Here is a 21,200-nt window from a genome sequence, read left to right on the forward strand (position 1 = left end):
AAGAATCCTCATGAGGGCAATAACTCAAAGTATGAAGATGCTATACTTATAACTTGACAGAACTGAAATTACAATTTCAAATTTCTATTGTTTGAGATGTAAACTGTCATGGTGTTTACCAAAACTTGTCTTTATGATATCTTAAACTCTTTTTTTGAAGTGTTAACCCCATGGGACCTTTAAAAACTAATGCTTTTGTACAATTTGAAGACAGTGCTGCAACTGCACTAATTGAAGACAAGTACTGTATGTCCTTGCTTATTTTGAAGACATGAACTGCGCTTGCATCATTTTGATGACAAATGCTACACTTGCACAGTTTGAAGACAAGTGCTACACTTGCACAATTTGAAAACAATTGCTACGCTTGTACAATTTAAAGACAAGTCACAGCTGCACTTGCAATATATGGATGAATAATTGTTGAAAAGAATGTATCAGTAATGTGTACTTTTTTTCTATATTTCCAGATGTCGTGGTGCTGTTACAAGGTGCATTAAGTCCAGTTTAGGTTGTACATTTCAAGGACCCAGGAGTGCCCTACAGAGCCATCTGTGGGAATGTCAGTTTAGGGATCAGGATGGGGGTGAGTCAAGAGATTTTTAAATTGGAGACAACCCTTTATAACTAACTTTTAGGTTGATTTATGGTAAACTCTTGAGTGGGTTAATTAAAGTAATTATATTCCTCACAACAAAAATATAAGTCAGTCAGGCTAAAGCAAACGGTGAATTTCATGAATTTAATTGTAAAATAGTTTTCCAAAATGGTATTATTGTGACACGAGCTATCCTTGGAATACCATATTTTTATATTTACACGGTTAAAAAATGACATGCCAAAAAAAGTCACATGCTTTAATTTTGTGGTTTCGTGATCATCATAAATAAAAACCTAAATTCTAAAAAAAGCTGTTTTTACAAACAAATGATATATCATAGAACTAATTGAGTATGCACTTTTTACTGAAATAAAAATCACATGGCTTAATTAAGTCACATGCTATATTTATTTTAGTTTCCTCATAAACAAAAGTTGAATCTGAAAAAAAAACACACAACTTTGTTAATGATGCTCAACTGTTTTTACATATTACCATAACTTTAAGTCACAAAGCCTGGAAATACTGTTTATTGTGGTTTGTGTGCCATAAATGTTTTTTTTTAATGATATACGATAGAATTTAACATAAGTTTCATATCTTAGACTTAATTGGTTTTTTTTCAGTGAGTCAAAAATTGCGATTAAAGTTAAAATCACATGCTTTTTGTGTTTAAATTCATCACCTTAAAAGTTTTTAAGTTTTAAAACATTTATTTTATACACATCAACTTTGGAATGCATAAATATAACCAAAGTATTAAAAATTGGGAGAATTTTTATATACTATTTTCACAGTGATAAATTTTTAGCTAACAACATGTTGTTGAATGAATTTCTTTAACAATAGTATAAAAATATTGTTTACAACTTCTAAGAAAGATGATTGAATGCCTAATGTTGATGGATTAGCAAGTTATTATCCAATAAAATGACATTGAGTGATTTAATTTTTTTTCATAAAACCTATGACATTGAAATTACATTTTGAAAACATTCACTATAATTGACATGCAAAAATTTAATATGTTTGTTAAGATATATAGTAAACTTTTTACTACAAAACAGATACATAACATAACTTCTGATATTTTGTAAATGTAAATTTACGCCAGTTAGATTTTTTATTTCTACAAATGTTTGTGATTTGGAATTGGCAGCAAACCTTCAAAACTAAATTTAGAAATTTGATCTGCTATCAAACAATAAAGAAGTTATTAAACAATTCCTATCATAAAAGGTCAACCAGAAACAGACACTTGATTATATTTATACAATGAATACTTACATTGATTTTAAAACCACAAGCCACAAGAACAGTACCATGATTTTATTGTCTCCCACGCAATGTGGTGTTGTTAACATAAAAAATATAGGATGTTTTTTTACTCTAGCTTCCTTCTGTCCATCCTATCTTGAGATATTTATATCCAAAATTTGTCAAATGTTTTAGAAATATCTGGAAAGATTTAAAAAGTCAGAGCTGATTAGCCATTTCTATAGGACTAGGAGTAGTGCCCCTTAGCCTTGGAAAAATGAATTGCATTGTAATTAAGTGCTCTCAAGCCTACATTTCTTTTAGTATTGCTATGAAGTTAATTTCAAGGGTTTATATCATCTATGTCATGAATGTCTTGAACAAGTTAGAAAGTCAGGGAGGTTTTGAACTTTTTATATGAATTATGTCCCTTTTCAATGTCAATTTTATTGAACATTGCAGTGTAATCAACTTTTTAAAGCAATTAAAGACCTTGGAAATAGAAATTATATTCAACATGTTCAAAATCACATTGTTCTCAATATTCTTGAAGAAAATATATGATAAACTTTAAAAGAACCAATCAAATTTTGTTTTGGAGTATATTGCCCTTGTTCAGATTTAAGGTGAGCTGCATGACTTATTTGATTTGAAGAAAACATGGAGAGCAAGTGATATATTGGAGCATTTTCCGAGTCTCTTGATCATAATAGTAAAATCTCTTACCGGTAATTATTTTTCAGGTAAAAATCCTGTTCTAGAGGGTGAGGTGTCGACAATAGAAATCCAAAGATCTCAAGCTGATCTAGGCATCAGTATAGTAGGAGGTTGTGATACTCCATTAGTAAGTACTTCAGACTAATGTACAAGTAGGGGAAGTCTGTTATATTATAAAATGAGTACCCGCTGATATCTAAACATCGCCAAACAATCTCAATAAACCTAAAACAAATTAAACAAACAGCAACTAACAAAAACATCTATTGCCATAAGGGCTCCGGACATTGGACAGACACATTAAGAATGTGGTGGGTTTAAACATGTTTCTGAGTGCCCAAACTTCACAACCTCAGACAATTGTGCAATAGCGAAATATAAAAACAAAATGAAAACTGAGTTTCAAATGGCTTGACACATCAACTTTAACCAAATCACAAACAACAACTTACATTAAGACAAAATGCACAAAATCCTGATATAAGTGTCCTATAATAAAAACACCATTTTTTAAATTTCTATCAAACTACTATAAAAATAAAGAGATGTGTAGCTTGAACAAGTCGATTAGAGTATTGATGAAGAAGTTTAAAGATTTGAAATTTAGTTACATTTTTCCATTCAAATCTTTAGATATAACGTGCTTTGTTGAAACAATTTTCATGCCCCACCTACGATACAAGAGGGGCATTATGTTTTCTGGTCTGCGCATCCTTCCGTCTGTCTGTTCGTCCGTCCCTTTGTTCGTTTGTTTGTTTGTTTGTTCGTCCCACTTCAGGTTAAGGTTTTTGGTCAAGATAGTTTTTGATGAAGCTGAAGTCAAATCAACTTGAAACTTAGTACACATGTTCCTTATGATATGATCTTTCTTATTTCAAAACCAAATTAGACTTTTGACCCCATTTTCATGGTCCACTGAACATAGAAATTAAAAGTGTGAGTTTCAGGTTAAAGTTTTTGAATCTTAGTACACATGTTGGTTGATCTTTTTACTTTTAAGGCTTGATCTTTTTACTTTTAAGGCTTGATCTTTACTTTTAAGGCCAAATTATATTTTTTACCCAATTTCTCGGTCCATTGAACATGGAAAATGATAATGCGAGTGGGGCATCCCTGTACTTTGGACACATTCTTGTTCTTATAAATTATTATTTTGTAGGTATGTATTGTTATACAAGAAGTCTTTCCAGAAGGTGTGGTAGCAAAAGATGGCCGGTTGAAACCAGGAGACCAAATATTAGAGGTTAATATTATGTCATGAGATAACATTTACTGTTAGAGTTTTCTAAATGATAAATATAGTGATGAAAACAGCTATTTCAGTTGTCAATAACACATTTTGTATCATCTTAAACATTGAGAAAAAGCTGCATTACAATACGATTTCCAAGATATTTTTTTTCTGAAACAAGCATTTTCAGTTTACTACTAATGTTGTTACATACATGAGGTGTTTTTTATTGTCTTTTAAATGAAAACCATACAAGACTGTGTGAATACAATTAACTTTTCCTGTTAGAATTCATTATGGGAAGGAATTATGGTGTTATTTATAGTGGTTCTGTAATTGAGTATGATTAGAAAACATTGGAAAATGAGACCGTTTTTCTAAAAGGCTAGTGTTATAAAGCTGATTTTGTAGACTTTTGTCTTTTTCTTATAAACATGTTTGGTAGTTTTCAAGCTTGAACAAATTAATTTTTATCAATGTACATGCTAAGGTATGATTAAGTAATAACAGCTTTTCTATGAATTTGACATCTTTGATTATTAACTGTCCATTTGATATCTCTTATTATCACATCTCTCATAGAATGACACTTTAAATTATTGTCAGTTGAGAAACGCATAATTTGTTTAATTATAAATAATGGGTTTGTCAATGATATAGTCAGGATGGCTTCTGATGACAATTAAGAAGTTTTTAACTTGTTTCAGAATGGCTAAAGGTGCATGGCTTTATTGATATGTTGTTTCACGCAAATTTATAGGGAAATAATGTATTTGTTGCATGCAAATCTAAAGGGAATTCTTTTTTTAGTTTATTTCTCTGGAACATGATATTCCGACTTAAATGATTCATCTCCACGTCTACTTAAGACTGCAATTTTAGAATGATGGAGTGAAGAAAAAATAATTAATGTACTAGTCTGTGTTCCTTGTTCGTTGATTGATTGTTTGTGGTTGGTGCCACTTTCAGCACACTTTTCAAAGGCACAGTGACCAGTTTTGTTGTCGGAGGTAGTTAGAGAACCTTGTGTGAACCACCTTTTTGTAGGAGCTTGCCTTGCTTTGTAGTACTAAGAATAACTCCAGTTTAATGTTTTGTTACATTTTTGTGATATTAACATTTCTAAGGCAATAACATCAAGTAAGATGTTCAACCACAATTTAATACTTATAAACAACTCCATATTAGTTTTGAAGACACGATTCAAGTGGTAAAACACATAGAAATGAATACAGGAAAACCTTGCAGCAATGACAAACCTTGTCGTCTTTCCTAGATATATAATATTATATAGTGGAGACAGAACATATCAAATGTTTTACTGCTAAGATTTTATTCAAATTACTATAAAATCTGATGTCTGAGTTTTAGTGTCATATAAATATTGACACTGTCTGTGATGTTTACGCTGAAATCTACAAAGCGGAAAATATTAGTCTGTAACATAAAAGGCTAACTAGTCTAATTATTGATCTGTCTAATTCAATCTTAAAAAATATTGATTATTCTGACGTGTGAATTCTTTTTAGGGCATTGAAATGTTTTATAGAATTCTGTATTTCAGAAAAGATTTTTTTTCATTCACTTTTTCCTATTTTATCTGTAATTCTTAACCTTGATTTTGTCACCAATCTCTTCCTAGTTACTTTTGTAAACATCTAAAGGTTACTTTACCACCTTCAACAATCAGCAAACCTCACATTGTATTGTCAACTGAAAAAGGCCTGGACTTGACCAAATGTGAAAGAATTCAATTGATGAAAACCAATAGCAAAATTTATAACAAATAATACGTTTTACAAATAGCATCCTACTAAAATAACATAATTACTGGCTCCATGCAATATGTTCCTAGTTTACTTTTTGCACCTCAATAAAATGCAAATATAAGCATTAAATTTTTAATTAACCTCTTTGTTTTTGATTAGTAGGATGTGTCCAAGGCTCTACACTACAATGACCAGCAATCATGTCTTATTAGAACCTTATTTTGTAGGTGAATTGTGAATTTCTAACCCAGGATACACACTACCATATAAAAAAGAAGATGTGGTATGATTGCTAATGAGACAACTATCCACAAAAGACCAAAATGACACAGACATTTACAACTATAGGTCACTGTACGGCCTTCAACAATGAGCAAAGCCCATAACGCATAGTCAGCTATAAAAGGCCCCGATAAGACAATGTAAAACAATTCAAACGAGAAAACATGGCTTTGCAATCTTAACACATTATAATATTTTTATAGGTGAATGGTGAAAGATTGATCCATGCTTCCTAATTTGAGGTCAAACTATCATTTCATATTATAACCCTATTTTGTAGGTGAATGGTGAAGATCTGACTCAATCTACACACTACCATGCCCAGCAAGCGTTATCACAATATTATCCTGTCTGTAGGGTGACTGTTTATAGAGAGAAGGCAGAGGAAAACAGACCGATAGAAAAAGAAGGTACCCAGAGTTTAGTTTTTTTGTACAGTTAAATTAATCAATAAATGATTGGTTTTTATACAACCGCAAATATTTTTTTTTTGCAATCACATATTTGTATCTCTTCGTTGTCTAAAGACATTTGGTTTTCGCACAATAACTTTAGTATAAGTAAATAGAAATCTATGAAATTTGAACACAAGGTTTATGAGCATAAAAGGAAGGTTGGGGTTGTTTTTGGGAGTTTGGGTCCCAACTGTTTAGGAATTAGGGTCTAAAAAAGGGCCAAATAAGCATTTTTATTGGTTTTCCCACAATAACTTTAGTATAAGCAAATAAAAATCTATTTCAGGCTCATTATCATCTATGAATTATGGGAGATTATTCTTTTGTAGTAGTTGATTCCATCAATCATATAACACCAAATCACTTAAATCTGTATGAAAATGGTTTACAAAATCTACCAGAGATTTTGCAGAGTTATGTCTCTTACATAAGTTTGCCTTCTCAAATCTCTATGCATGTGAAGCTTTAATTTGTGTGTGTTAAAATTTAGGTTTAAAGATGTCTGGCTGCTTCTTAAACGCAGTTTGCATTGGTAATTTCAGATGAAACATTATTTTACATCTTGTAGCAGTTCATAGATTTTTGGAAGTTCATTCATTAGGAACATTTCTTATATGGGCAAATAGAGATTGATATATTTCTAATTTACATTTGTATGTTTATTTTTGAACTTTGGCAAATTTGCAGCAATATGATTTCCTATAGTATGAAACTGAGGAGATGTGGTATGATTGCCAATGAGACTATCCACCAAAGCTAAAATGATGTTATACTAAGCAATTATAGGCCATAGTACACCTTCAACAATAGATATACCATTGTATATGAATATTTTTGTTTTGGAACAATGGGAAGACAATTCAAAATTTTTATTTGTGAATATGTTTGTTTCTGATATTGTGATATATAAAAAGCATATAAAAACGTCACAATATTCAAACGTCATGTCAAACCATCACACTTCAGCAAAAGGACCATTGTACTTTGGCGAAGACCATGGCACTTTAGCATGTCCATCGCACTTCAGCGACGTCCCCATCGCACCTCTGAGTCCTACATATATAGATAGCAAAATATTGAAATCTATTTTATTGTTTTTCTCCAGAAATATTAAAGATAACTCTTACCAAAGAGAAAGGAAAACAGCTTGGTATTAAGCTAGTTGGAAAGAGGTGAGCTATAAAGTATAAAAAAGATCAAATGTAGAAACTGAACAGTGATAATGGATAATTTTTATACAAATTTGGGGGTGAAGATTGAATGAAAGGCATTTAAAACTTCTATATTTGGCTTTTTAGCTATATCTACCAGGCCTTATCATTTACTTTTAAGAGTTTACACAACATAGTACAGTTAGTTCAACAATTTTTAGATCTCATGCATTTGTTTTACGACATGAAAAACATACCACTATATATTCATATGACCAACATCAACAGGATATGGGTTATCATGTGACTAAATAAGCCTGAATGAATACAAAGAAATTATAAAAAAAAATACAAATCTACCAAATTATGAAAAAATACAGTACGTTTTTTACTTTGTAGGAATGGTACAGGAGTTTATATTCTTAATCTAGTAAGTAATGGTTAACTAAGTTTTTGTATAAGTAAAGTTGTTAATGGAAATGGGAAATGTGTCAAAGAGACACCAACCTGACCAAAGAGCCGAAAACAGCCAAAGACCACTAATGCATCTTCAATACAGCAAGAGAATCTTGCAGCTGGAGGCGTTATTCAGCTGGCCACTTAAAAAAACTGTTTACTAGTTCAGTGATAATGGACTTCATACTAAACTCCTAAATATATAAAATACAGATAGTTAAAAAGTAGACAATAAAACATTTAGAATAACCTAGATTATATAGATGAGGTATATATGTTGCTGTGAAGTCAAAACAACTATGATATCTTTTATATGACAAGCATTTAAAGAAAATATTCATTCAATAGAATAAAGATATTTGGTTAATATAAATGATCATTTAAGATTTTCAGACATTTCTATTTGATTTGTGATAAACTGAACCTTGATATCTTCTTACTTTATTTTAATAAGATAAACTGATATATTTCTAGGTCCCAGATAGTTTAGCAGCACAAGATGGTCGGTTAACACCAGACGATAGAGTGTTAGAGATTAATGGTAAAGATGTGTCGTATGGTTCTCAGGAAGAAGCTGCTCAAGTCATACAGGTTAGTTTTATCCCTGCAAACCAGGGGGACATAGAAAAAGCAGACGTTGGTCTGTCCATCTGTCAGTCTGTCTAGTCTTGTTAAGGCTATCACATATGCAATTTTTCTCTATTTTAGTATAACTTATCTGAAAGGTTTATATAAGCAATGTCTTGACAGAGTTTGAAAATCAGTGCCAATCAATTATTTTTGAAAGAGTTGTGCCCCTTGAAAACATCAATTATATGAAAAATTGCATTATTCGAGCTATCACCTGTACAAGTCTTGCCAGTTTTTTTATGAAACTCATAGCTTTATATTAGCAATGTTGATCATTTATTTATAAAATCATTTTGCCCCTTGGAAACATTAGTTATAAGGGAAATTTATTTTTGACCCTCTCATATGTACAGTCCTTGCAATATTTTTTAAGAAAATACTATCATAGGTTTATATTAGCAAGGTCTTTGACTAGCTCTTTAATGAATATTTTGATAGAATAGCTTTTTATTTGACTAGAAAATCACAGTATTATATTGTAATCAATGTATTTATATATTGTAGATATGTGAAGATAAAGTGCAATTTGTGATATCAAGACGGAGTCGTCCACAGACGCCCGATCTGATACGTTCTACCTCATGTGAAAGTTCTGCCAGTACGGCTAATTCTGAATTTAGACCTGAAAAGTTCTTACAGTGCCATATGTGTAGAGAAAAACTAGTTACTGTCACAAAGGTCAGTACCAGTAGTTTGACATTGTTCTAATTTTGCAAATTATTGCGATGGTTTTATTGTGTGAAAAATAGGCCAGTTTTCTATTGGCAATATTTATTGTTAATTATTTTATTTACTCATTTTATTCACAGAATGTGACACACAAGTTATGAAATAATGCTAGAATTAAAAAGAAGTTCAAATAGTATATATGGAGATGGAGATAAATTTCTTTAGACATGTAACCATGAACAGTAGACTAGTAGAAAAAAAGTATTAAATTATTTAAGATATCTGTCTTAAATACTTAATACTTAACAAGTTAAAACGTTATATACATAAAAAAAATTAAAGATAACCATTGTATTTGTTTTGCAGGATCCAACAGAAACTCTAGGTATAAGTGTAGCGGGAGGGTTAAGTAGTCCTAGAGGTGATACACCTATATATGTAACAAATATAAATCCAAATGGTTGTATGGGCAGATCTAAACAGGTCAAGGTAGGTCACACTTATAACTGAAATTTGAGGATTAACCAGTCCATCACATGATATTTCTCAATGACAAAGTATACCTTACAAATACGAAGCCTTTTTACACATGCTAATAAAATTTGGAGTAGGAATTGCTCTATCAATGTCTATCTGTATGTTTATTTTCCAAATCCAACTCCTGAATGGCTAGAAAAATATTGATGACACGGAATACCAACTGAGGATGTGCATATTGGAATATAATTACAGTCTAACATATTTAAGGGGAGATAATTGAAATTTCTTACTTCAATTCTTCAAATTATGGTAAAAGAATCTTTAATGTACTTTGTCTCCTACTTAAACATCTAGATGGAAAACAATGAAATTATACAGTTGTTAAACACTACATTAGAATATGCACATCTATCCTTGCATCTGAAAAGGAGATAATAAATCTACCAACTTCAATATCACAATAAGTGGTAATATACTCTTGTAAACAGCTAGGTTGATGCAACCTAACATTTTTAGATGATCATTTCCTCAAAGTGTTGTTCAAGGAATACAATTCTAGTCCAACATGTTAAAAGGGATTTAATAGAATCTGCAGCAGAGAGGTTTAAAACCATAAGGGACCTCAAAAACAGTCAAAACCCAGGTGAACAGATATTGGATATAATTGACAGTAACCTATAATTAGGTAAATTTATTTTATGAATTTTCTGTATTTTCAGAAAGGAGACATACTTCTGTCTATAAATGGAGTTAGTTTATTAGCTTTGACTCACAATGAGGCTGTGACCCAGGTCAAGGCCAATGCAGAGTCTAAAGTAGTTTGTATTAAAATAATTGAAGGTCCAGAGACATCAAATGGCCCTGGAAACTTCACACCAACATGGTTATTCTGGCAGCAAATGCCAAGGTAAGATCGTGTTTTGAGTTGATAGGAGAGTGATATTGAGACTGGTACAATTATTTATCATATTTCCTTAATTATAATCCTCTAGTTGATCTCAGTAGTGGGCTTGCCTTGTGAGAGGTAGATTTTGGGTTAGATCCTTTGTCAGTCAATCTAAGATTTGAAAGTTTTTATTTGATGCTTCTTTGCTAAAACCCATGTAGTTTAGGAGGAAGAGAAGAGAGCTAAGAATCTGAATAATAAATTTTTAAGTAGTTTACTTATTGAAAGATACCATGATCACTCCCTGGTGTGCATGTAACATTACCACTTGACATTCAATACTATTTCAGTTTTTTTTTTTGTAAACTACATGTATGTTAATTTTCATACATAAAGCTTGAACAAGTTACAATTAAAAAAAAGATATAACTATAATATGGAGCGTGCTGGTTTCTAATTGACTTCATAGTCTTACTTAATCTACAACAAATTGATAGCATTGCAGCTATTAGTTTATACATGTATTATTAAAAAGGATATCTGATATTTTCATTTTATATTTTATTTTAGAAACTGTCAGAACATCAAGACGGTAACATTGTTACGTAGTCCGAGTGGAAGTCTAGGATTTTCAGTAGTTGGAGGATGTGATAGTGAAATCGTTACTTCGTATACACTTCCTGTTTACGTTAAGTCAGTGGTATTAGATACACCCGCTTATAAAGATGGGCGTTTGAAGTAAGTTATATAAGAAAAACTGTCAAAGAAATAGAAAACAATGCAAAAATAAGAACAAAATTACCAAATAAAATTATACTTTTGAACTAAACTATGGTTTGTCAGTGTAAGAATACTAGATGAAAATTTTAATGCAAAATATAAAGGACAATTTTGAAAGAAGTTGGTGGTCTTATCGGATTATTCCTGGCATCGAAAGCCAGTACTCAGAACTGTATGATTGCTGTGCTAAAGCATCTTTCAAAGTCCAGTCATATGTCATAAGCAGGTCACATGACTCATAGTTCTGTTCATATTTTTCTCACTTTAATTTTGTTTTAATGCTGAACAGAATCACTTCACATTTGGTCAACAACTTGAAAGTGATAAGTTGTTATGTGTGTGCACTTTTGGTGTTTACCAGACACTTATTCTAGATACCGGTACTTTGAATTACAAATTGGGATTTGTCTAGCAAGAAATTTTGTGCATTCTTGTTAAAATAACTATTAACACCTTGACTCTTTATATAATTATAAAAACTTTTTTTTATATTTTTCAGATGTGGTGATATTTTGCTTAGTGTTAATGAACATAGTTTACATAATGTTACACATTCAAAAGCTGTAGAACTACTCAAGATGGCTGATGGTGCTGTGACCTTGACAGTTGTTTCATGGCCGGGGACAATTGTATGAAGGTCATTGTTATTGATACTGTTGACAATCATGTGATCATTGACTTAACTGAAGCATTTAGTTCGAACTGGAAGCGTTAATCTATGCTACAGTGACCTAATTCATGCTCAAATGCATTATGGAGCTCAAAAAAGGTCATACTGAGAAATCATCAACTTTATATTATTTATTAGGTGCCACAAGAAATTCTTTAAATGTGCTGTAGTAACATGCATCTTTCCTTCACATAGAAAAGCATTGAAATATGTAAAATTGTGATATAACCAGAGATATGTAAATAATGATGCATGCATGAGAAGCTATGTTTTTTGTGATTTATGGGGGAGACCCCCATTTCAAGTCATAGATTGTTGCATTATATTTTAAGTCATCTCACTTATCAGGTTGTGCTCTCACTCATAGGTGCAATTTATTGCGAACTTCTATGTTTATCATGCATGCCAGTACCAAATATATAAAATGATTATTTAAATAGATGAAAAGTAATTATATGAACACAGTATGTTTTTGACATGCAACCACATTTCCCAAATTGACATTGTTGTTATACTCAATTGTGTTCGTTTGAGAGAAATTATTATGCAAAATAATTTACTTTCATAGATCTCTATTCATTAAAAATGTTAAAAGTGAAGAATTGAAAGAATATTTGATCATGTGCCATTTTGTCTGTTAGTAATATCAATAATAATCATTTCTTGTTATTACCTTTTATTTCGATAAGAAGTAATGAAATTCTGAATTACTTATTCCAGACAAATATATTTTATTTACTTAGAAAGTTTCTTTACATTGTGGTTGAAGATTTGTGGCATTTTTTTTACATACCACTACAGGGAGATAACTCTGTAAATATCAGCTAATCATTTTAATTGAAGCTTCTCAATGATGAAATAACTTGGAGTCAAATGAATTTGAGTGAAGGTGTTTGGTACCACTTTTGATTTAAACTTTTTGAATTGTTCAAGCAAGAAGCCAATAGATGATTAATATTGTTTTCCTATAAAAAAATTTTTAGTGTTCATATAATTACTTTTAATCTTAAACAAATTTCTGCTTATTATGAAACTATATATTCAATACTGTAATTACCTATTGTCTGGTTGTAGAAAAAAATGTTTGTTTAAGATTATACAGTTGGTACTTTACAATTAGTCACATACATGTATAACTTACACATACACAATATAAGCTAGTCTTTCATAAAGATGTGGCATTTATTATTTATTTATTTTGAACTCATATTTGGCATTATTTTAACATACATATAACAAGACTTTCACATAGATAGATATTATATTGTAACATTTTATATCGAGAAACACAACCACAAGTTTTTACTTAAGGCTGTAAAGAATATAAACCAAATGTTCAAAATAAAATGAAATGGTTGTGTAAATCATGTATCTTAAAAAGTAAGATAAATTTTTATGTGGGTAAATTTTTTGTTTCGTAAACTTCAATATTTGGCTTAATCGGTAATTTGAATGCGTAAACACTGTGCAGGCTGTTTCATTAAAAGGTACATAGGACCAAGGGATGTTATTTCAAATCACTTTTATAGGCGGGTGTCAAACACTATTTTGTACATTGAAAATAAATTGCTTCTTATGATGGATACACCAATTTTTAATTGCCTTCCCTAAATAAATAGCAAATTAAAGGTACAAATACATTAAAAAATGGAAAACAACTGTAAGGAATTTGTACAAGCATTTCCTTGTGTAGAAAATGATAGCGTACACCTAGTTTGATAGTTAGTTAAACCTCGATCTCTCTTGTATAAAAGTCACATAAAATTCCATTATATTGACCACAATGTGTGAACATGCAATCAGACAAAGTGCCATAACTCTGACCTAAAAAGGTAAAACTGTATACATTTGTCACTATGGTTGTTTTTCACATTCTAGATCTGCATCTTACTAAAAGAGAAAACTGAAACAAAAATGGGGAAGAGGATGCATCTTTAATTTTTAAAATTTCGATAAGGGAAGAGCAAAAAAATATGAAGTCATTTTGCATTTGATGAAGATAACTAATGATTAGCACCTTTTTACTATTTCTGTTTTTCTCTTAAGCAATTTAAAAATAGGATGCAGTATGATAGTCTGTATATAAAGTGATATTCCCATAGCGGAAATCAATGCAAAATCCCAGTTTGCCAATTGTATATTTTTTCACTGTGGAAAACTTATTAACAAGGAAACTGTACTGTTTGAACATTTTAACTTATTTGCATCAGAAAAATGCTACTATTGACTTTTAAATATCTTTTCATTAAATATTTTAATTAATTTACATCTTGCTAAATTTAGGAAGAATGCAGAAAGACATTCAATAGTTATTGACACAACTGCAAAATTTTATTTTCCGGCAAATGAAATATAGTTTGTGCCTAAAAATAAAGGAATTTTTAATGTAAATGCAAAGATCATGATTGCAAAGATCAATAAAATAATACAGACCTATTGCAATTAATATTGAGGCTTTAAAAAGATTTTATTTGGGTGCAAATGAAATTAAGTTTGTGTCTAAAATGAAAGATATTTTTTTCAAATTCAAATTAGTTAGATTTCACTCAGCATTTTCCTTGAGATATCAGTATTCCACAGTGTGTTTGTTTTCTTTTGATTGGATGTATGGGTCATGTGTGTTATTGTGTTGTTTGTAGAACAGTTAATTACATTCCAAATACAATGTTAATTTTTAGCATTCATTCCAATTTTACAAATGATATATTTTTAATCCTCAAAGAGATTATAGTTTTAAATAGAATACTACACAAATATGTTAAGCATTTTATTTCATTGTTTTAAAGGGTACTAAATCTGTGATCTCAACTATTTATTGTATTTTATTTTGGTGCTTTTTGTTAAGTGATTCTTTAAAGAAGGAAGCAATTTCAAGGTTTCTACAAAGAAATTGAGTCAATCATTTAAGTAGTCATTCAGAACACAAATCAACAATTTGATTGGTTCATTTAGACCAGTCAGTATTTTCTTTGTCTGTCCCCTCTCTACCATGAAGTCTAATGTTTCCTTAATGAGATATATCTAAAATTTAGTGAACTTGATTTAAAATATATATATATATATATATATATATTTGCCAAAATGTTGTTTATTATATGTACATGTGCTACATCTTTCATCTTATTCATAAATTTTACCAGCCTAGGATAGAACATTCTAAATCTATATTTCAAAATTTAAGATTTTTTGTAGATGAAAGTAAGAGTGAAATTTTCAGAACATTTTAATATTCAAAAGTAATATTATGACTTTAAAGTTCGAAGGGCCAAGTGAGCTTTTCTCATCACTTGACGTGCGTCTGTCGTCATTGTCTGTCATAGTCGTCGTTAACATTTCACATTTTGAACTTCTTCTAGAGAACCACTGAATGGAATGAAACCAAACATGACATGAATGTTCCTTATGAGGTGCTGACTAAGTGTTGTTACTTTGTAGCTGATCCATCATCCAAGATGGCCACCAGCTGGGGACTTAGTTTAACATAGGACCCTTATGGGAAATGCATACAAATGACTTCTTTAAGAGAACCACTGAATGGAAAGAAACCAAACATGACATGAATGTTCCTTATGAGGTGCTGACCAAGTAATGTCACTTTGTAGCCGATCCATGATCCAAGTTGGCCGCCAGCGGGGGACTTAGTTTAACATAGGACCCTTATGGGAAATGCATACAAATGACTTCTTTTAGAGAACCACTAAATGGAATGAAACCAAACATAGCATGAATGTTCCTTATGAGGTGCTGACCAAGTGTTGTTACTTTGTAGTTGATCCATCATCCAAGATGGCTGCTAGTGGGGTACTTAGTTTAACATAGGACCCTACCTGAAATGCATACAAATGACTTCTTTTAGAGAACCACTGAATTGAATGAAATCAAACATAGCATGAATGTTCCTTTATGAGGTGCTGACCAAGTGTTGTTACTTTGTAGCCGATTCATCATCCAAGATGGCCACCAGCGGGGGACTTAGGTTAACATAGGACCCTATGGGTAATGCATACAAAAGTCTTCTTCAAGAGAACCACTGAATTGAATGAAACCAAACATAGCATGAATGTTCCTTTCCTTTATGAGGTGCTGGCCATGTGTTGTTACTTTGTAGCCAAATTTGATCTTTTTTTATATGATTGCAAACAACCAAATAGAGTCAGGTGAGCGAAACAGGCTCTTGAGAGCCTCTAGATGATTTTAGCTTCTAATGATGTGATTTTCATAAAAACATATTTTAGATTTTTTTTTTACATACATTTCAAAATAAAAGCAAACCAGAATATAAGTGAAACCATATAGCATTTGTTTATAAGTTATTACACTTTACATTGTAAATGTTTCATTCTTATGTTATGTTAAATGATTGATAAGAATACTCACTATTCCAAATTGGAATTGTAAATATTTTGCACATAGATCTGTTATATTATTTAGTAGAATTTTGAAATAAACTAATTCATATCAAGTTAATGTGATTACTTACACAGAGCATTATTTTTGAAAAGTTCCCTGTAATTTTTTTAAAGAAATTTACGCTGTTATACAGTAACAATTATCAAGAAAAGAAAATGAGCATCAAAAGTTTTTCTTTTCTTGTACTCAAAAACACAACACAAAAACAAAATGATAATTTGTTTTTACAATGCAGATACTGGTAGTGATTTTATCCAGTCACATAATCAGATTGAGAGAAGTTTTAACAGTTTGTCTGTTTCACCAGCCCTGAATAGGATTAGCTATTATTTACATTGCTCCATTCTATACTGTTCATGAATTTATATATTTACATGTATATCATGTAAGTATGAGACAACTTATGTTTTATTGTACACCAGAAATGCAATTTATAAACATTATCTTCTACATAAATGTCTTCCTAATTAGAGCCTCATTCTGGGAGGCTTTCTCATAGTTCCCATCACATTAAAGGTCATGTTTTTACTGAATTTACAAAGCACTTACAAGAAAGATGATGTTAAGTGTATTCAGTATTTGAGATAATATATACTATTTATACTGTAAAAAATGTACTCCAAATTATTAAGAACAAGAAATAATCCAAAAAAATTACAATATTTATATGGAGATATGAGTAAGTGTGAGAAAATTTAGTTATAATTAAAATATAAACAAAACGATATACAGATTTATTGTAAAATGTCATCATTTTCTGGTATAAATTTTAGTTCATGCTTTTTACCTAAGACATGCTTTTTTAAAACTTTTTCTGTCTTTCAGGAAAATCTGCATATAGTTCAATGTATTTCATGTTTATGATATCTCCATAATTTTCATTCATGAAAGGGTCAACATTATCAAAGGTTCTATATATAAAATTGTATGTGTTAATGATCAATTTTAAAACATTTATAGTTTTGTCCTATATTTTCTATTTCTTTTTCTATTCCTGTTTCCAGGGTTGACATTCTCATGGGTATCTGTGAACAGTATATGTTCCTTTGTGTATACAGCAATATTAATTTATCCATATAAGCATTATAAATGAGTTGTTATTTATTAGAAGTCATTTTACTGCATAATATGATTTTGAACACAATAAGAAATGTGTGCTATCACAATAATATTAAGTACAAGATATTGATCTCATTTAGAAATTACAAACATGCTATGTATGCATTTTCATCACAGTAAAGAATTGAATTATTGTTTTTTATTTGTTTATTTTATTCATAGTTTTATTTATAGTTATATTGACTGTTGTCAATTGACAAAAGAAATGAGACCTTAGAGGTTTTTCAAAGACAAATTAAGACCTTAGAGGCTGAGAGGTCATAGTAGTTCATTTTCGGTGTCAGTTGTCTGTCAAACTGAAATGTGAGTTCAAACCCTGTTTGTAGTAGTTGTGCTTGATCCCAATCTTAATTGACTAGGATTAGAAGTACTTCTGTCAGAAGTTGTGTTTCTTTCCAGCTTCCTTAAGGTAGATTCACTGTATACCACCATCTTGGATTGTACAATAACAGTACATAATCGGTTTTAATTTGTGCCTTAATCTGCATATTTGAGACAGATTTGCAATTTATGTGTAAAACTATTGATTTGTACACAACAAATAAACGATTTCTTCCATACACCATAATGTTTAAACCAATACAAAATGTTTTGGTTTTTAGAATGATTTTTTCAACTTGACCATTAAAGGGGAGATAGCTCTTAAAGTAAAAGTTTTATACTGGAATGATAGTGAAATTGTATTTTCTTATCTGGTTATACATCTAATTCTGTAATAGAAAAACAGGCAGGTGGCATCAAAATGAAAGGTATATAGCCATCTGTGACCTACATGTTTGGAAATAGCCACCAAAATCTTGGTGATGTAAATTTTCAAAAGAATATTACAATTGAACTTGAAGAGCTCTCTTGAAAGTAGTAACCCTCAATCAAGAAAATTATCATGAGAATCATTTGTTCGGGAATAACCTGTTCTCCACATGGCACATGCAGTAGTAGCTGCTGAATTGTTGCTGTTATAAAAGGAAAAGTTCAAAAGTGTGAAGTAAAAGGATTGATAAGTGATCAAGGTGAAAGTTACTATCGTTGATGGATAACTGTGTTCGTATAACTCATAGAAAAATACACTTTCTGGTCTAAATACTTAATACGCACCTCAACTTGACCCAATTTTCATGTATTGTTGACCAAATATCAGTGTTGGTGTAAAAAAAAGTGTGTATGCCAATGATCAAGCTACAGCAAAAGGCAATCTTACTGTCTCCACACAGACAGTGTCATAGTTTTTATTTTGTGTTCTTCATATGATACGTTTAACGACGATTTTTATTATATTTCTATAAGAACTTTTTGTATTATTTGCCCCATTCCTCTATATATGTTTTTGGAATGCCTTTATCCTTCAACTGTTATTTGCTACAGTAACTACACTAGATAATTCAAGTTTAACTAAATTCCTTTATTATATAATCATACTTGGTCAATTGCGTACATATAACCAGTGACTTCCTCATCAGAAAATTTACTAATTCTAACTATCATCCTTCCACTTGGGATTGTTTAAATTGTTGTCATCATCTTATACGTTTGACAATGCGCCATAAATTGATAATACTAACTTAGTCATGTGTGTTCATTCATAGATGTTTAAATTGATTGACATTAAGACGTAGTATTAAAAGACCGAAATATTCTAGAAAAAAAGAAAAATTCTAAGTGACAGTTTGGACATTTTATCTATGTGTCTATGAAGTACCGTTATATTCACAAATCATGGATAATTCAACAATCGCCTCACATTATAATTTAACCAACATAGATCTCGACTTTAACAAAACTCTACAGGATTACAATGATGAAGAAGCTTTACGACGACTGGCACCAATGATCTATCTTGTACTTCTAATGTTAATTGGAATACCAGGCAATGTGTTGGTTCTGATTGTTTATCCAATCAGATTTCAGAAGAGTACTCACCGTACATTTATCATTGGTTTGGCACTTTCAGATTTATTTGTCTGTGCTGTAACTCTGCCTTTTGAGATAACGGAGATGCGATTTCAATATACGTTTTACAACATGTGGGCATGTAAATTTTTTCGCGCCTGTAACAACCTTTTTGCACTGTCTTCGATCTTCATTTTGATGGGACTATCAGGCGACCGATATCGACGTGTGTTTACGCCATTAAAACTTCAAATGACTTCTCACCATGCTACGATAATCATCTTTTTTAGTGTCTGTTTGTCATTCATGTTCTCGTGGCCGAACTTCTTTATCAGTGGAATAAGACATGTAAAACTCGGAGAATTTAATATCACAGGATTTGATTGCTCTCTTTCGGATCAATTTGCAAAAACAATATACCCAACTGTATACGGCGGAACATTGTTTCTAATTTTCATTATTTGTATGGTATCGTTGATAGTAATATACTCGTTAATTGGACGAAAACTTTGCACACACATTCAGTTTAGGCGGAAATTCTCCAATGTATCATCGTCTAAGTCGACGTCTGATACAACACTTTCCAATGAGCAACACCATTCAAATACTTCTCAGCAATACGAAAAAGAGGTTTTCGACAACAAAAAGAACAAAAAGGAACACAGTGAAAAGAAACTATTGAGCAAGAAAAAGCCAACCATCAAAGATAGAAAAAAATCTACAAAAGAAGACATGGCATCGAAGAAACTAACTAAAATTGCGTTTGCCGTCAGTCTCGCCTTCATTTTGAGCTACCTGCCGCATTTGACGATATCTTTATTGACGGCATTGAAAGGTAAATTCCTGTTTGCGCCAGGTCCAATTGTGTCCGCTGTGTTGCCAATAGTATCTAGGTCATTCGCCATAAACAATGTAGTGAATCCTATCATATATGCATTTATTGACAGAAGATTTAGGGATGGATATAGATTTATCTTCAAGAAAATGATTTGTTTTAAAAAGAGTCATAGTTATAATCTGTGACGAATTTTAAAGTGATATGTAATTATCCCTTTCCGTCATATTTTAAGTGTCTTACGAGTGTCACACCGACTAAGAAACTTGTTGTCAAATTACAGTTCAACTTCCAGTGAATGACTCTTTAAGCCGTTTATCTCTAATTGTGTTAATTAAGACTTCTATTACTTCGAGTATTGTAAAAGTTTGTATGTGTAACTCTCCAATAAATTGTAACTAAAATACAAGTATTGCTTATAACTTGTTTTTGCATACATATTTTCAATTTCCGATATGACTTTACATTTTCCCCAGATTTCATTGTATATAATAAACTACGACCATATCAAGACTTTTCTTTTTTCTTTCCGTCAAAACGAACTTACATGTCATACATTTTATAATATTGATATAAATAATAAAAGTATTCTTCATTTTTAAGTCTTTTTCTAAAATGAAAAGCGCAACGATTCCAGTTATATCATTGTCAACTTTATTGAGTAGAGATATTGCGCTTATTGTACGAAAAGCCAATAACTTTCAGATAGATATTTTCTTTACTCACAGGTACTCTATTTATATCAGATACATCTCATAATCATTCAACCAGTCGTGTGAGCACCATTTTTATCAAATGTTCTAACATTGGGCCACATTTTTTGCTAGTCATATATAAGATTAAACTTAATTTTAAATAGCAAGCTAAACATATAACTAAATTTTGCATTTTTAATGATTTAAAATTTATATGAAA

The 21,200-nt window shown here is 30.9% G+C and overlaps 2 protein-coding genes across 2 annotated transcripts in view; both read left to right on the forward strand.

Annotated features, from left to right (window-relative positions):
- The window catches only part of LOC134685283 (ligand of Numb protein X 2-like), a 53,471-nt gene extending 38,377 nt beyond the window's left edge, over positions 1-15,094 (forward strand). The window contains exons 4-15 of the mRNA XM_063544891.1: positions 471-586; positions 2,602-2,702; positions 3,735-3,818; positions 6,138-6,267; positions 7,418-7,484; positions 7,863-7,893; positions 8,394-8,510; positions 9,054-9,227; positions 9,585-9,707; positions 10,418-10,605; positions 11,155-11,322; positions 11,864-15,094. Of these exons, the coding sequence (XP_063400961.1) occupies positions 471-586; positions 2,602-2,702; positions 3,735-3,818; positions 6,138-6,267; positions 7,418-7,484; positions 7,863-7,893; positions 8,394-8,510; positions 9,054-9,227; positions 9,585-9,707; positions 10,418-10,605; positions 11,155-11,322; positions 11,864-11,999 (1,435 nt within the window). The 3' untranslated portion in view covers positions 12,000-15,094. The remainder of the gene's footprint in view (positions 1-470; positions 587-2,601; positions 2,703-3,734; positions 3,819-6,137; positions 6,268-7,417; positions 7,485-7,862; positions 7,894-8,393; positions 8,511-9,053; positions 9,228-9,584; positions 9,708-10,417; positions 10,606-11,154; positions 11,323-11,863) is intronic.
- Positions 15,095-19,062: 3,968 nt separating this feature from the next.
- LOC134685284 (cholecystokinin receptor type A-like) lies at positions 19,063-20,798 on the forward strand. The gene has a single exon (XM_063544892.1). It carries the CDS (start codon positions 19,277-19,279, stop codon positions 20,471-20,473), a length of 1,197 nt encoding a protein of 398 aa, XP_063400962.1. The 5' UTR covers positions 19,063-19,276; the 3' UTR covers positions 20,474-20,798.
- The last annotated feature ends 402 nt before the right edge of the window (positions 20,799-21,200 follow it).

This window comes from Mytilus trossulus, chromosome 9 (assembly GCF_036588685.1).
Source record: "Mytilus trossulus isolate FHL-02 chromosome 9, PNRI_Mtr1.1.1.hap1, whole genome shotgun sequence".
Lineage (NCBI taxonomy): Eukaryota > Metazoa > Mollusca > Bivalvia > Mytilida > Mytilidae > Mytilus > Mytilus trossulus.

Coding starts and splice junctions, on each gene's coding strand:
- LOC134685284 (XM_063544892.1), top strand. CDS start 19,277: ATGGATAATTCAACAATCGCCTCACATTATAATTTAACCAACATAGAT.